We start from the raw sequence: 12,607 nt of genomic DNA on the forward strand, positions 1-12,607 counted from the left end.
ATTGCAGTGCAGTTTGTGGTGTGTTTTAAGGGAGTTGAATAAGTTCATTGTGTTGCTGGTTGGTTGACAAAATTTGCCTTAAATCCAAAGTATTTCCAAAGAACAAATGATGTTCTCTTCACCACCTGCTGTATTAGACATTTGAAGTTTGTTGTATTTCTGTCTTTTAACATTATGTTACTTGTCCAGACTAGTCCAGGAAAATTGAAGCTTTGTTGCACAGGGAACAGCTGTGATTGGCACATGCAGGCACGTGGTCAGGTGCTGATTTAGGAAGCACTTGATTTGCCTCTGCTTTGTGTTCCATTGGGGAAGCACGCGTTTTCAGTGTCGCTTGATCAATTTCAATTAATTGGGGGAAGCCAAAATGGTGATCGAGATTAAAATTCAATTAATTGTGGAGCCCGATTCCATAATGTTAGTCTAATGCTTTACATATTAAAGGAATTTCTTAGCTTTAAGATACATAAAATATATCTTCTTAAAAGCGCTAGTTTCCAACCCAACATTTAAATATTTTAATATATTTTGATTTACTACAAATCAGCTTTAACATGATGGTGGAGAAACATGCCCATCTGCGTTAGTCCTGCCAAGACATAAATTCATGTGTGGCTCGACGTTCAGCTCAAGTGTTGCATCATGGCTGGTAGAAAAGAGACACTAGTCTTCAGTGTTTTTGACCAACATTTGCAAAGTAAACGTAAAAGTTTAATTGTACAGGCAAGGAGCCTCCTCCATTTTTAACGGATACACGGTCCCACTAAAACAAGCATCATAGTGAGAATAATAGGCCTATGGCATATGAAGGAAATGTGGGTTATGTCTCACCTTAAAACTAATTTTTATATATTTTGTAGTTATTTTAAGCCGGTGCCAGATTTCCCAAATCATGTTGAAAATGCAGATATATTTATTTTTGGGTTTATCTTTTCATGGAGTGATTTTTATCCTGCTTAATGTGTAACGACGTGATTGTTCATTGTTAAATCTTACTGACGCCGCATGTGATTTGGTCTTAACAGATCTGCACAAATGATAAAAAAGTGGCTCGAGCCACTATCCTGCTTGCCGCCTACCACCCACCTCTAAGTCCATGTGGGAGCCTTCTGTTAGTATTTTACGTTGCTCTTGTTAGAGCTAATTTTTAAGCACAACTGTCCTTTTTGCAGATTTTGACTTTGATGAATATGACAAACCCGGTGCTGAGCGGTCACGCAGAAGGAGAGGTGAAGATCATGATCTTGAGAGGTAAACTATTTCATCCATCTCTTTATTGTATTAAATGGCACAACCTGCTGTTATCATTGAAATGTCTGTAATGGATTTTGGCCTGTGTTTTAGAACTTTTACATCCCTTGTATTGGTCAAGATGCTACTGAAATTACTTATCTTTTATTGCAATAATATTGTTATTGTTAAAAGTTGAGAATTCTATATATATCTTTTAAGAAGAGTTTACCTAAACAGGTTTAACTTGCTAGTTGAATAGAGAGTTGACAGTATTATATAAGGCAGTATTAAGTAACATGCTGATGTCTAACTCTACTCACCTGTCATTGTTTGTCTTTTTGCCACAAAAGTGATTTGGAAGAGGATTTGTTGGAAGAGGACTGGCTGTCAGGTAAAAAGGTAAGAATAAGCTAAAAGCTTTTAAAAGTCACTTTTTTTTTTTTTTGCTGTGTGTGCTTTGTGCCAAGCTGTTGGTATGGTTTCTCTGCTTAAAAACCGGAAAACAACATCCTAAACATTAGTTGATGGTGTTTGTGGAACATTTAGAAAGTGATGCGATCAGTGGATTTGTAGCAGGTGGCTCCTCCACAGGGGGAATTGTTGATGTGAACCAGGAGGAAGTACAGTGGACAAAAAAGCACTCTGTTGACCTGTCCAGATTGCCTTCACCACATGGGAATAGAGCATCCTTTGGGGTTGGAGGTGGTCCCCTGCCCCCACACCTTAAACAGACACACCAACACACGCACACGTCTAAAGAACAGTATGTTAAACACCATAATGGTCCTGTTTGTTTGTTTGTTTCAGAATCCATCAGAAATGTCAGATGAAGAGCTGAATGATGATCTTCTCAGAAGTGATGATGAAGACGTAGATCAAAGGTAATCCACTTATATCTGTGTCCTCATCTTTGCTTAGACTTCCATCATCCCTCATTTCTGTTTTATGGGATGTTAAAAATGTTTTCACTTCCTCTCAGTGGTCAGAATATCAGCCTCAATGCCACATATACCCTGGGCACATCCTATGACCAGCAGGACAACTCACAGGAAGCAGACTATACCGATGACGTTGTGAACCTCGGTGCAGAGGGCTGTGAAGAAGGGGATGTGGAGGAGGCGGAAGAGTACCAGCAAGAGGATGAGGCATATACAGAGGAATATGGCCAAGAAGATGGCGCAGAGATTTCCGAAGGCCAAATGGGTTACGCCGGAGAGCCAGCAGAGGCTGACGACGACTATCAGGATGGTGTGCTAAACATCCAAATCAATGAGCCTATTGATGGTGAATTTCAAGTGAGTTCTCACATTTCCTCAGTTGTTCAAATCTATGCCTAAACACACACACACACACACACACACACACACACACACACACACACACACACACACACACACACACACTTCTCCCCCCCTTTTCTGCCCAGCTCTATTGTGTCCAAGAGATAATGTCAATTTTCTTGTCTCAGTACAGGGTCAGTCAGGATTGAAAATCTATTCAGGAGAAGGAGATGTTGGTCGGTGTTTTTTGGCAGGGGAGGATTAGATTCATTATCACTTCCTGCCAGTTAATTTCTCCATCTTGCTGACAAAGTTTTGTTGACAGCTTGTTTGGCGTGAGGTAATGCTCTGCTGTCGCCTCCAAATCCCTGTGCCATTGTGACCTTGGGCCTTGTATCTTTGGGGGAGTAAGAAGCTGCTTTGTGTCAGGGAGATGTGCTGCCAATCGGCAGAGGTTAATGTGGGGGGCTTTTATCTCTGCCTTTAGACTGGATCTGATAAAGTCTCATGCAGGTGAAAAGATTATTGACCTTCCCGAGGACACTCCATACAGTTTTCTAATGATTGATGTGAGTTTCCCTTTTATTCGTTTTCCTTTCCTCTTAGCCTGGGCTAAGAGGATCAAAGATAAGACCAGATCCATGTGCAAATGTCTGTTATGCTCCATTTACTATGGTGTGATTGTGTTTGTCACCTGACAGAGATATATTAGCCTACCGTCTTTCTCCAAACAACGATAAGATGTTGACCTTCTTAGCACAAGTGGCTGCCTATTTTGGATTGGATATTTTGGAGATGTCTGCAGGTGTGGATGTGTATTTCAGCTATCTGCAATGCCTGTTTACAAGGTCACTAGACTGCATGGCCTTGACATTTTGCTCACTGTGGTATTCATTGAGCATTTTGTGGAACAGTTTAAAGGATTAAGCTGTTCTTGTGCCTCCCTTGGGGCTTACTGTCCATCCGCCTGGTTTGGTTGGAATACCCCCCCCCCCTTTTTTTTCCCCTGCCTTTTTACGTGGCACTGCTGCTGGCAGGTTAATGGAGCACAACACCTAACATCACCTAACATCACTGCAAGACATACAATCTGACCTTATTCAGCAATTGGTATTTGTTAGAGGGTATTGTGCAGTTTGGATGCTGGAATCGCTGGCAGCTCATATTCCAGCTATATTGCACCTTTTGTGTGTTGATTTTTTTTTTTGACTGAGTTGTGTATTTGGATCACAGCTCAGTGTTTGCATCATGGGTTGAAGTGAAATCGGCGTGGACAGTAACGGAGTGATTTGTGAGGAGTCAGTCAATGATATTTTCACCATCATTGAAGCGGGGAGGAGTGTTTTTATCTGCGCCTGCATTTCTGTATATCATGTCAAACATTTACATCTCATTGAATTTCAAATGCTGTCAGGAATAGTAATGAAGCCTTGCTCCTACTGTTATGATAATTTGGGTTTGGAAGGGGTGGGGTTGTCTGGTGCCTCCCCAAAAACCTCACCATAGTATTTTATTGTGCTTGCTCTGTATGATTTTTATTTTATTTATTTTTTTGTCCTTTTTTTAATGAGAAAAGTTGAAATTTTATCAATCTGCACTGCAAAGTATGTCATCATGTCACCTCTTGCGTTCATTTCAGCTCTTAGTGATGGGAAAAAAAGATAATCTATAACAGCATTTTTATTAAACAGAATGTTTTTTTATTTTCAACAGAAACAGGAAAAATAAAAAATTATTTGCTCATTGCCTAATCAGAAATCTGTTGTCAATTTATTGATGCATATTAACCGTTTCATCTTTAAAGGATGAAGAATACGAAACCCCCTATGGTGATGAGCCTCTTGATGAAGATGGAGCCCAGCAGGAGGAGGGTGCAGGGGAGGACACAGAGGAGGTGGAGGGAAATCGGCAGAATGAAGACACTGCTGAAGGGACTCGAGTCTATGACATGGAGGAGGTATTCTGAAGCCAGCTTCTTTAGATTCATTGTTTTTATTTCAGTGTTGAAACAGGATGAAGAAGTGGTGCAACAACTTCACATGGTACAATCAAGCTTGAGGGCTGGCTTTGTTAGCTAGGAATGCATAGAGCTTGATTGGAGTATATGCTTTAACCTTCTGGCTACTGGCCCCCAACTGTTGGTGTATATTCAATAAACACCAGCATGAATTTTAGGATGTCCTTTCATGCAATAAAGCCAATGATGAAATTAAACACAGCAAGCCACAGAGTAAAAATGGTGAAGCAAATGTTAGGATAGGAGACGTCTTCTGCTTCTAACATCGGAGCATGTCCTTCAGGGTGAAAATGAGGCTGTACGAGAAGAAGAAGAAGAAACAAAGGAGGAATCGGATGAAGAAGACGAGGAAGATGAAGAGTCTGGCCGCATAAGGTTCAAATCTGAAAGAAAGGAGGGCGTTGTTGTGCGCCTGGCAGATGCAGGCTCCAAAAGGCGGAACATCCCTGAAACACTAGGTACAAATTATTCCTACTGGGAATAATTTATTCTGTATCCACTGACAGCCTGAATGCTTAAAGATGCTGAAACATTGAATCTCTCTAAACTCTTATAGGCTTCATTTACATTACTTACACTTCCATTGATTTAAGTTTAATGTGTGAGTGCCTCCTTTTCCTTTTCCACGTATAAACAGAACTGTCAGAGAAGGCCAAGCGAGATTTGATGGAATTCGAGGAGCAAGAACGGCAGAAGAAACAAAATCGTCACGGAGGCAGAGGCCGAGGTGGGGGACGAGGAGGCAGAGGAAGAGGAGGCTTCCCAGGGTTTGAAATGGGAGACTATAGAGGAGGAAACCGAGGAAGAATGAACGACCAGAGATTCCCCCCGATGAGAAACATGGGCATGCAGGTAAAGCACTGTCAAGCCATCCACCTGAATGTTTTTAAACCGTTCTCCTATTTGGCTGCACAGAGTATTGCATCACTCAGTACTGTGTCACTTCACTGTAAGGGAGCATGAGGGCTTCACTGAATAAGATGATTTGAAATGGCTCAACTTTTTACCTCCTTGTATTCGTCACAGTTACAAGGCAGCGTGTCTAAGTACTTGACATGTATTTATTTTGCTGCTGCTCTCCTTCCTATCTAAAAGCACCACAGCAATGGTTGATTACACATGGAAAGAAAGTCAAAGCACTCTCTGCTCTCCTGTAGTCAGTGATATATGGATTATAGAAAATGATTTAGCAGTTGTTCATTTAGACAGCATTATAAAAAATTGTTTGCTCTTTACACAGGACTGAGCTCCAACCATTTAATCTTTCGATATGCATTTATTATTGGTGAAAAAGTCACATTGAGCATGTACCATGATATGCATGTGTATGTGCAAGTAACGAATACTTTTTCAGCACATCCTGGGCCTTTTTATACACTGGTATATGATATAAATAGTTACAATGTAAATTAATTTATCAAATAAAAATTTTATTCTTTTTTTTAAAAAATAAAACAAATTGTGTAGGTGTGTTGGGTTTCTTTACGTTTTTAGATCAAGGCTTCAGGCAACAAATAAAAGTATGAGTTGGGTGTTTCCCCCGTTGTTCACAGCTTGAGACTGTGATTAAAGTGATTCTTTTCCAAGGCTAGATGAAATCCAACTCCAGCACTGCATTATTTTAGGTTGTATTAATTAGTGTTAATAGGCTTTAAAATTCAAAACCAAACGTAAACACTGGAAATGAAAATTTAATGGCACAGGGATGACATGCCAACACCACAAACATCCTGCTGGTTGCCGTTAATGAGTGTGCGCTTTTTACAAGGCACTCTAGTTGTCAGGCTTAACTATTTGACTAATTTGGTCACTGGCATGTTTGTTTGTTTGCTCGGTAAACATATTGACCAATTATCAAGGACCCATTTGAAACATCACCTAACTATATAATTATTTTTTTGATGCATCGATGGCAGGGATATTCCAGTGGTAGCAGGTGGCATGACTTTTAAGTGTTGGCTTTGTTTGTTTTTCTTAATTTTTGTAGCATATTTCAAAGATTTTATATTTTTATTGAATGAAGGTTGATGAAATCTAACGCTGGGTTCACAGTGCAAAATATTTCTACCTGTTATGATGGTCACTGTGGCAGAGTTAGCGATCATAGTCATTAAAAACCTGCCTTTTTGTAACTGAGAGACATGACGGAGTACTTGCTGTTTCTCCTTTATTAATCATGATTGCACAGGATATCTCTTGAGCTATACTGGCAGCATCATACCTGTTTTACTTTTCTCATAATGGTCAACCTCACAAAATATTCTGACATAGCAGGTTGTCAGGACACTTGCTCCAGTTTCCATCCATTGTTATCGTTTTCGATTAACAGTGAAGCCTACATGATCTGTATGAGGCCACAATCAGGCTCTTATCACAGTCTGAACCCAGCATAAAGAAAACAGACGTACATCCTATTTCTACCATACCGTCTTTGTTCTTGCTGTTGAATTGACTTGTTGGTGTGTCCTCGCATCATAACAGAATCCAAAAGAACGGAAGGTGTTTTGACGGGTTGTTTTGGTTTTCCCTCCTCTCTGCTTTCCTTTCTCTTTCCAATTAACAGCAGTCCTCGCGAATGCTTCCTCCTCATCAGTCTCATCAGCAGCAGCTGCATTCCCCGCAGCACCACCCCTCACGTCCAAGCGGACCGCCTCACTTCCAAGATCACGGGCGTCCGCTTCCTCAGCAGCCCCTTCAGCCCCTCATCCCTCCGCACATGTCTCATCGCTCCCCGCCGCTGCGACCTCAGATGGAGCCGCCACCACGACTGATGAATTCCCCGCCACCCAACTTCCCTCCACATCACCAGCAACAGGCTCCACAACCCAAGAACATCCACATTAACCCCCACTTCAGAGGGCCTGCAACGTCACCCGTTCAAGGTACTTTTCTCCAGCATCAACCCAGTGCTTTGTTTGACTTTTGGTATTTAACTTAATATTTCCCTCTTATTCAGTTTTTCTTTGGATTAGTGTTAAAACTAAAATTGCTGGAGAACTTATATATTCAACAGTTCTGTCCATTAACAAGGGGATCAAGCCAACCTCTCATAATTATATACACATTTACAAGTTTTAATGCATAAGAAACCACATTGCTTTAGAGTCTTATTTGTTGTGTGGAACCTTTTGGAGTCAAAGACATAACATACAAAAAGTCGAGAAATTGACAAGAAACTGAGAATCCCACCTGCGCACAAAGTCAGTCAAACGGTGACTTCATTAGCATTTCCAGTGTTTGTTATTGTAGCTTCAGTGTCTGCAAATAATTCTCCAAGTGGAAAAAATTAGTTTATTGAACAGTTTCCGATGCATAAACTTCAAGTAAGCAACACACTGTTTTGCCCCGGGTCCTTGTCCGGCAAACCTCTCGGCTGTGAGGTGGGGAGGGAACCCCCACTCAGTGTAGCCACACACGCCTGAGGCTGCGACCTAGCCAGTCTGCCATCCCATTAGTGATGATGGTCAGTTCTTTATCTTTGGGCCGTGGTAGTAATTGTAACTGATGGTTTCTTATAAACTCAGTGAAGTTACAAGAGGCTCTTTATCTATTTGCCTGTTTATTAAACCACAGTAACTGGCAATGGATACTATTAGACATCTTTAATTTAAAACAAACAAACAAAACAAAATGGTAAATGGCCTGTATTTGTATAGTGCTTTACTACAAAAACGCTTTACTACAAACAGGAAATGAACACAGATTAAGGACAAAGATAAAAGTTAATCTAGAAGTTGAAAATCTGGGCTTTGGCCTGGCTTTCATATGCTGCGAAAACAAAGCTAAAACCCAAATTAAGCCATGTTTCTTTATGGTGGCTGGAAATGTATTTAAACACTTTTTAGAGTAGATTCACAAAATGTTGCCATATATGACCCGATGAGATGTCTTGTCAGATTTTCTGACTTAAATTTGTTAGTATGGGCAGTGAAGATGAACAGTGTTACAATACCTCAAGTATGCATTCATTCACTGAGATGGGTTATCTGGCCTGTCTGTCCAGGCCGATATTGAAATTGTGTTAGGAAAGCGTGTGCAGTGTGGGCTGTGCTCCCAAGAGAAAGGCATTTGCTGGAAGATCTGGGGGTGCCTGAGGTTAGGATTGTGTGTGCATATGTGTGCAAGTGCATTTTATTTATTTATTTTTGTACATCTGTGTTGTGTAGTTTATATGTTCCACTTTAATTTTCTTTACCAGTGCTGGATGTTGGCATATGGTTTCACCAATGCTTATTAAGAAAATCCCATTTAAAAAAAATAACATTTCAAACAATAAGAAATTTCTTCTTTTATATTTGTTGATTCAAGCACGTATTTACTATTTCCTTGAGCTCCCTGGTCTGTACCTAACTGGGGAGGGGGCAGATTTGTGCAGCAACACTGAGCTAAAATTTAACATGTACCCCTGACTAAGAGCCTTTAGCATGGATATTTCTAATGGTCTCCTTCCTTTCTACAATCACCACCCTCTCTCTCTCTCTGCCTACTGCCTCTCATTTTCATTTTCTCCCCCTCCCCCTCCTTCTCTTGCTCTCTTTCTACCTCTCATTGCAGTGCCCTTGATGCCTCCTGCTCAGAGCCAGCCCAGACCTGCTGTGGGTCCTCAGAGGTTCCCTGTGAGTAGCAGCTGCTCCTCTACCTCTCTTTCGCCTCACTTTCTCTCCTCCTTCACACGGTTAGCGTCCCTTTTAGTGAGGGCAATATCATTACTTCAATTAGACTGTCTGCCCAGGCCAAATACTGTTAAAGCAAATCTGTAAACACTGATAGGAGCCTGGCTGCACAACTGGAAATGCGTGATAGGGGCTTTAGGCGGTCGACTTTTAGAGGTTGGGGCTGCAGTGGCGGGACTTACTTAGTAGCTCTTTATGGATGGGCTGGGGCTCAGACTAGCCAGCTTGGCATATAATGGAATTGTGAAACCAGGATATACTGCCAGTTAAAATTCACTTTCCACAAGTTTGTATCCCAAAGGCACAGAGACCTTTTTCGAACAGTATCTAAATTAGTGAAACGGGGTGGTGGTTTGATGGGCTCGGGTGTACCACATATTGCAAAGGCAGAATTTCACGTCAGACGGGCTGATCTTAAGTCAGTGATTTCCTGAAAGAAAAGGTCCTTTATTTCACTCACAAAGAGCCCATCCAAGACATGACAGAAATGCCTTTAAAGTAATTACTGTATTGAAGGAAATGACTCGCTAGAAAGTCACCCAGGGTGCCTTAAGTTACTCCATCCTTCTACTTAATGATGCTCAGGCATCAGGTGGTGCTGGTACTGACTGACATCTTTCTGGAGAGCGCCTTTTATATGGATTTATGCAAATGAGCCATTGGAAATGGCTGCATCCAATTGAGCTCATGTGATTTTACAACCCTGCTGCCAGATGCCAGACCTCTGCACAGTAGTCAGTCTTTGTCAAAAATGTATTTTTATTTACACACATTTCTGGCCTTTAGTGTCAGTATCACAGCATTCCGGTTTCTTGAGGTCTGTGATTGTGCTGGTTATTGATGGCACCGTAGCAAAGAGCTGTTTTGGCAGTGCAAGGGTGGGTTGGAAAGGTATCCAGACAACTGGACTGATGAACAGCATAGTGTTGGATTCCCCAGCTGTCAATTGCATTTAGGCTGGTGTTGCCAAGGACACAATTTGAAATGCAGGTGACATACCAGCCGGCAACATCCCATTTATCGGCGGGCACCTGATTACTCATGATTATCATACATTATCATCCCATCAAATTTAATTGTTAATAGGCCAGGCGAATTGGGGGTCATAGCCTCTAGTATTACTGCATTAAATTTTTGCTGGTGGAGACAGGTTTTGAAATATTAATCTCAACACCAATTAAAGTCATTATTACGAATATTTTTACTCTTCACACATTTAGTTTCACCACAAAAGAGCTGCAACTAAGGATTATTTTGACAATTATTTTGATTTGGTGCCCGTTCTCAGTGAAATATTGATTAATGTAATGGAAAAACCAGGAAATAGCCAAGCATGCGCTTTCTATCTGCTCAAAGCTAACTGTTAAAGTCAGAAAGCTTGTGTTGTCTTAAACCTAAACAACAAATGCGTTTTAAAAAATTATCCGATGATGAGTCGTGTCTGAGAAAGAGACGCCTGCTCTGCAGACACTTTGTAGGAATCTTTTCTCCTTAGCTATTATTAATTTACAGCAGTGTTCACTACTTTGAAAATAGCACAAGTAGTAAATGATATCAGTCTTATGTTAAACCCAGAAACAAAAACTCAAGTTTCCATTCTTTGTTATATAGTTTGACATTTGGCCCATCTCTGTTATATTTGTCACGGTTATCCCATCACAACTAAGCACTGTCCTTGCATCAGTTACATACCGAGTCGACTGTTTATCAAGGATTAGACGTGAGAGGATGAGCCGTGTTATTCGAGAGGTATTATATGGACACTGGAGTCCTCATTGTGCAAACCTGCCTGCCTGACCTTTCAGAATGGCATGATTGTGCCCCCATTGTGATCCTCAGTCTTTGTAAGCCTCTTTGATTAACTTTATGTTAAGCAAGTTTTTGGGACTCTGGCCTTCTAGCTTTCTAACACCTCTTCTCTCTAAATACCTCCACACAGCAGTGGAATAAAGATGGATTAAGCCTTGATAGCATCTTAAGTAATTTACAATAGGCTTGGAGGAGGCAAGCAGCCCATTTGTGGAAGTGGCACGTGTTGAATAGCAGGTTAATTTTTCAACAGAGATGGATGTTTAAAAGAATAAAGGAGACAGTTATGAGGGGGATTCGAATTCCAAGGAGGGATTAAATGGTTATCTAGTTTTCCTTGGAAGATAGATTGGGAGTGGTGTGCATGCGATGAGTGGAAAGCTGTCTAACATACAAAGTGGTTGAAACAAAGATGAGGGCACTTATCCCCTCCTGAAATACCCTTTCCTTGTTAGAAAAAAAGCCTATTAGAAGCCCCGAGTAGCATTAATGCAGGTTTGCTCACAAATTCATGCTGAAGGGTTTCTTTAATATTGGCATGCATATTGATGTTTACAACTCAAGATTCTGCATCTTTTTAATGACCCTAGCACCTCAATTACAAGCGCTTTCTGCCCAATGCAATACCTCACAAATTCCCATTTTTCATTAGTTTAATTTGTTTGTGATTATTGAGTTCCCAGAATGGCCTATAATTCATGAGTTTTGTGTTTTCCCAGGGACCGGGAGACTTTCAGCAGCACATGCCTGGTAATTTTGGTCAGCCCCAGCGGCCCCCTCATCACATGGAGCCTTTTAGGAACCAGCCACCTCAAGGCCCCCAGGACAGAGAACCCCTCTTTATGGGAGGTGAGTCTCACATCCAGCCTTGATGAGGATAACAAAGCTCTCTTAGCATATTTAACCCTGTTCATCATCACCTCTGGCGCTATACCTACAGGGTATGCTGCTAGCTTTCTGGTTAGCAGAACTCATGTAGAATTCATGTGTATATATATTTATATACGTCAGAATGAAACCTGGAAATGGCATTATACATATTTCATTTGCAGAGTTAATAACCAACATGTTTGTTTTTCCGTTCACCTTGAGAGAGCTGGCTGTATCCGTTTTTCATGCTATAACAGTATACATCCGGAGTCTTAGTTACCGGTGTAGTCTCAAGGAAAGAAAGCTGACATCTCCCTTATGTTGTTGTTATTCCTCATGTGGAAATAGAGCGCACAGATTCAACACGGTTTCCAGGGCAGCACATGTTTGATCACCAGGGCCCCGGCCCTCTGATGAACAGCAGCAACAACCTCCACCAGCAGCAGCTGCCCAGCCAGGGCCACATGGGCTTCGGCCCACCAGGACCAGCCTTCAACCACCCGGGCCAGGGCCCGCTTGGACTGTTTGGGAGAGAACCCCCAAGACACAACATCCCTCCCCACCAAAATCACCCAGGAATGGTGAACTTAAATCAACAAGGTGGACCCCCCAACCAGCCCAGGCCTTTCATGGGCCCTCGTCAAGCTTTTGGCCAACAGGGGAACCTTTTCCCTCCTACACAAGTTCCGTTTGGGATGCAGGTACGACTAAGAGTAAGTGATTTC

General features: G+C 41.5%; 1 protein-coding gene across 3 annotated transcripts in view; it reads left to right on the plus strand.

Annotated features, from left to right (window-relative positions):
• Positions 1-12,607, plus strand: part of rbm33a (RNA binding motif protein 33a) — a 29,405-nt gene that overhangs the window by 5,047 nt on the left and 11,751 nt on the right. For 2 of the 3 annotated variants that reach the window (XM_085172069.1, XM_085172067.1), the window contains exons 2-12: positions 1,173-1,251; positions 1,584-1,632; positions 2,041-2,114; positions 2,213-2,528; positions 4,318-4,470; positions 4,814-4,988; positions 5,168-5,382; positions 7,094-7,412; positions 9,085-9,146; positions 11,732-11,861; positions 12,231-12,595. In XM_085172069.1, coding sequence (XP_085028195.1) covers positions 1,173-1,251; positions 1,584-1,632; positions 2,041-2,114; positions 2,213-2,528; positions 4,318-4,470; positions 4,814-4,988; positions 5,168-5,382; positions 7,094-7,412; positions 9,085-9,146; positions 11,732-11,861; positions 12,231-12,595 — 1,937 coding nt within the window. The remainder of the gene's footprint in view (positions 1-1,172; positions 1,252-1,583; positions 1,633-2,040; positions 2,115-2,212; positions 2,529-4,317; positions 4,471-4,813; positions 4,989-5,167; positions 5,383-7,093; positions 7,413-9,084; positions 9,147-11,731; positions 11,862-12,230; positions 12,596-12,607) is intronic. The other variant, XM_085172068.1, reaches the window with a different exon arrangement.

This window comes from Neolamprologus multifasciatus, chromosome 9, assembly GCF_963576455.1.
Source record: "Neolamprologus multifasciatus chromosome 9, fNeoMul1.2, whole genome shotgun sequence".
NCBI lineage: Eukaryota > Metazoa > Chordata > Actinopteri > Cichliformes > Cichlidae > Neolamprologus > Neolamprologus multifasciatus.